This window comes from Colletotrichum fructicola (assembly GCF_000319635.2).
Source record: "Colletotrichum fructicola Nara gc5 chromosome Unknown KSG_Nara_v1_contig09, whole genome shotgun sequence".
Taxonomy (NCBI): Eukaryota; Fungi; Ascomycota; class Sordariomycetes; order Glomerellales; family Glomerellaceae; genus Colletotrichum; species Colletotrichum fructicola.
The window spans coordinates 1438396-1441782 of NW_027094059.1; the positions used below are offsets into that span (position 1 = coordinate 1438396).

The window sequence follows — 3387 nt, forward strand, 5'->3', positions numbered from 1 at the left end:
GGGATACACCGCGACTCACCCCCATCCCCCTCCCCTTAGGTACCCAGCACCCACGACTTTTCGTCTACACCCCCCACACCCAGGGCAGGCCGTCCACGCCTACACCCCCCCTCCCATCTCTATCACCCACCACGCCCCCCCCCCCCCGTCTCTATCGTTCTCTTCCCCCCCAGGCCCTTCTCCCATCGCACACATTACATACCTACCTACCTTACTACTTACTTACATGCATCCCACTCCGCTGCTGCCATCTAATCCACATCTCCCAACTCACTCCGGACTGCAGAGGTGACGATAATAATTAAGAAGTCCTTCCCCCAGACTTTCCACCCGTCCTCTCCTCTTACTTCATTGCTCCACCAAGCAACACCCAACCCGTCGACGACCATCCCGAGAGACGCATCTGCATCCTACACCTGCAGCATTCTCCCCGTCTCACCGTCCGAACACCAATTTCATATTACAGCATTCCTGTCGTCGCCCATCTGCCCTTCGACACCGTCACAGCTCGCCGCCGACGACGACCACATAGCATTCAAAGCACTACCGTCGACATCATCGTCCGCCACCAACCGCTACCGATCCATTGCTCGACGAGACATCACTCCATCCCGCCCCAGGTGCCGAATCCACCCTACAAAAGACCCAGTCACCGCGCCTTGCATCCAGGCGCCGTCTCCATATCAACCGTCACCATAGATTCAGAACAGTCTGCCGCAACCTGCTCCATCCGAGCAGACTCCTTCGGCAACATGCCTTATCCTCTCGCTACTCACGTCCTTACTGTGGACCCCAACGTTATCCACAAGGTCGACACCTCAAATCCCCAGAACCTCTACAGCATGTGGACCGGTAAGCAACACAGTCGGCTGCTCCCATCCGGAGCCAGTCCGGACTCAATCGCTAACATATCCGCCTCAGTCTTCGCAAAGTGCGCAGAGTCTGTTGAGCAGGGCCGCAGGTTAGAGAACCTCAGCTGGCGCATGTGGAACCACGAGACCTTCTGCTGCGCCGAGGAGGAGCAAGAAGCCTCCATCACCGCCACCAGCCAACCCAGAGAGATCCCCCAGACCAGCAGGTTACAAGACGTCCCTCAGCTGTCTGGCAGCGTCGACTCCGAAAACGAAGACGAAGCCGTCGAGTTCACCTCCACCTCCGCTCCCCTCGAGATCCGCCCCCGCATCCAAAGACAAGACTCCTGCGCGAGCAACCGCAGCAGAGGCAAGGAGCGCCACATCACCGCCGGCGACTTTGAGAAGATGGTCGTCTCCATCATCAAGGAGAACGAGCCTCTCTCTGCCCCTCTCCCCCAGATCGCATCACCATACATGCCTCCTCAGAAGGAGACCCCCGACCTGGCTCCCGCCTCGCCTTCCTACGAGCACTCTGGATCTACTACTACCGAGTCTCCTTGCAAGTCTTCAGAAGAGGAGCACTCCCAGGAGCCTCCCTCTCCCGAGATGAACTCCCGTACCACCGTCGTCCGCGGCTTCTCTCCTTCCCAAGTACCAATCGCCCGCCCTGTGCCGGCGTCTCCCAAGATCACCTCCCCTGCTGCTATTCCCGAGCCGAGCTCTTCGCCTGCCGCCAAGCGCGTGCAGTCAAAGAAGCAGCCCATGTTCGCTCTCGGCGGTTCCTGCTCCTCTAGTGAGCAGGGCCAGAGCGTTGAGCAATTGCGCCCTATCCCGGCTCCTGCCCCCAAGCGCAAGATGTTCCAGGTTGGCGGCTCCTCTGAGGAGGACAGCTCCCTGAAGAGCGCCCTTGCTTCGGGCCCTAGCTCGCTGCTCACTGGTCAGAAGAAGACCACTTCATTTGCCGACCACGTCCTCACCCGCACCATCAACGACAACTCTGCCATTGCCGACGATTCGGACACCGACTACGTTGACGAGAGCGCCATTGACGACGAGGATGACTCTTCCGACTGGGAAGACTCGATCGAGGACAGCAACAAGTCTAGCATTGACGAGAAGACCTTCTTCCAGCGTGTCGACTCCAAGGTCAACCTGACCTCGCGTCGCTCGCTTATTACCCTTATGATTGATCAGCAGAACGACCGCGGCCGCATTGGCAACATTGCCTCGCAGTCTACCTCGGCGCTCCCTTGGACTCGCACTAGCCACCCGGCCCCGCCTACCCTGGCTGTGTCCCCCAACGACTCCGACGATGCTCCTCTGATGATGAAGCGTGGTAACCGATCCTCGCCTCTGAAGCCCATCACCGAGGTGCCTCGGTCCGCTGCCCAGCCTATCACCGCGACTGCCAGCCACAGCCACCTGCAGGCCGCCCTCTCTCCCCGAACCACCCGACGCAACATGCTCGCGACTGAGCTTACCGAGTCTCTTCGACGCAACCTCCTTTGGGAGCGTCAGCAGAAGTCCTCTACTGCCAATGCGGTCCTCAAGCGCCGCCACACCTCCCACGACGTCGCAAACCTGAAGCAGTACCCCGAGAAGGCCTACATCAACAAGAACGAGGATGTCCCCGTCGCTCCTCAGTACTTCTCCAAGGACACGGACAACTTTGGCGGTTACCACTCCAAGGGCTGGTAAACAATCCACACGCCACAACAACGTCATCATACACATACCACACTACAGCACATATTCACACGATATCCGACGAGCGTGCACCTGCTCGAACAAAAAATGATTTGGTTGCTATTTTACATTGCATTGCGCGCGAGGGCATCGCATTTGCTCTGCTTTCTATCATTGTTACCCTAATGTTGGGCGCGCATGGGTGGGACTGGTCCAATGGGCACGGCGACTGCCCCCTGGACTTGACTCTAATTGTTACATTTGCACGGCGTCTCTTCATATGATACCATGGTCTGTTTTGGTTTTGCAACATACCACCTTCATGTTTCACCAATTGGGTTGGGTCTTTACATTTACATCATGGTTACGGGAAGCTTTGTACTCGAGGAGGATGAATTGTATTCTATAGGATTGAGGGGGAGACAAAGGTACAAAAGGCAGTACCCGAGGGCGACCTCAACAACAGTCAGACAGTGTTGGGGATGCCGACGATTAGGGGCAAAACGGACAGAGGAAAAACCTAGCCAAAAGTGGAGATGCACCACAAGCGAAAAAAGGACGGGGGAAGAAAAGTGCCTGCGCGCGAAAGCTGTCGGCGCAGAGGATGGGCCACAAAAAGCGGAATCATTACGACGAACAAAAAAATCGGAAAATCGTCAAAGAGCTTATCAAAAACAAAATAAAAGTTGGCCATTGAATCAAAACTCCTGCTGCGTCTCTACATCATCGCTCTCGTGCCATGTCTGAATATGTGTGTCTGTTGTTCTGTTGTCTGTCTACCTTACCCCAAAAAGGTGTCCCTGTGACTGTCCGCTTGAATGTACCGGTGCCAGCCCGATGACTGCTG

General features: G+C 56.6%; 1 protein-coding gene across 1 annotated transcript; it reads left to right on the plus strand.

The window, feature by feature from the left end:
- Nucleotides 1-752: 752 nt before the first annotated feature.
- On the plus strand, nt 753-2552 carry CGGC5_v014698 (Uncharacterized protein; the record flags this gene model as incomplete). Its single annotated transcript, XM_032029579.1, has 2 exons — nt 753-852; nt 922-2552. 2 exons carry the CDS (start codon nt 753-755, stop codon nt 2550-2552), a joined length of 1731 nt encoding a protein of 576 aa, XP_031890921.1.
- Nucleotides 2553-3387: the final 835 nt, after the last annotated feature.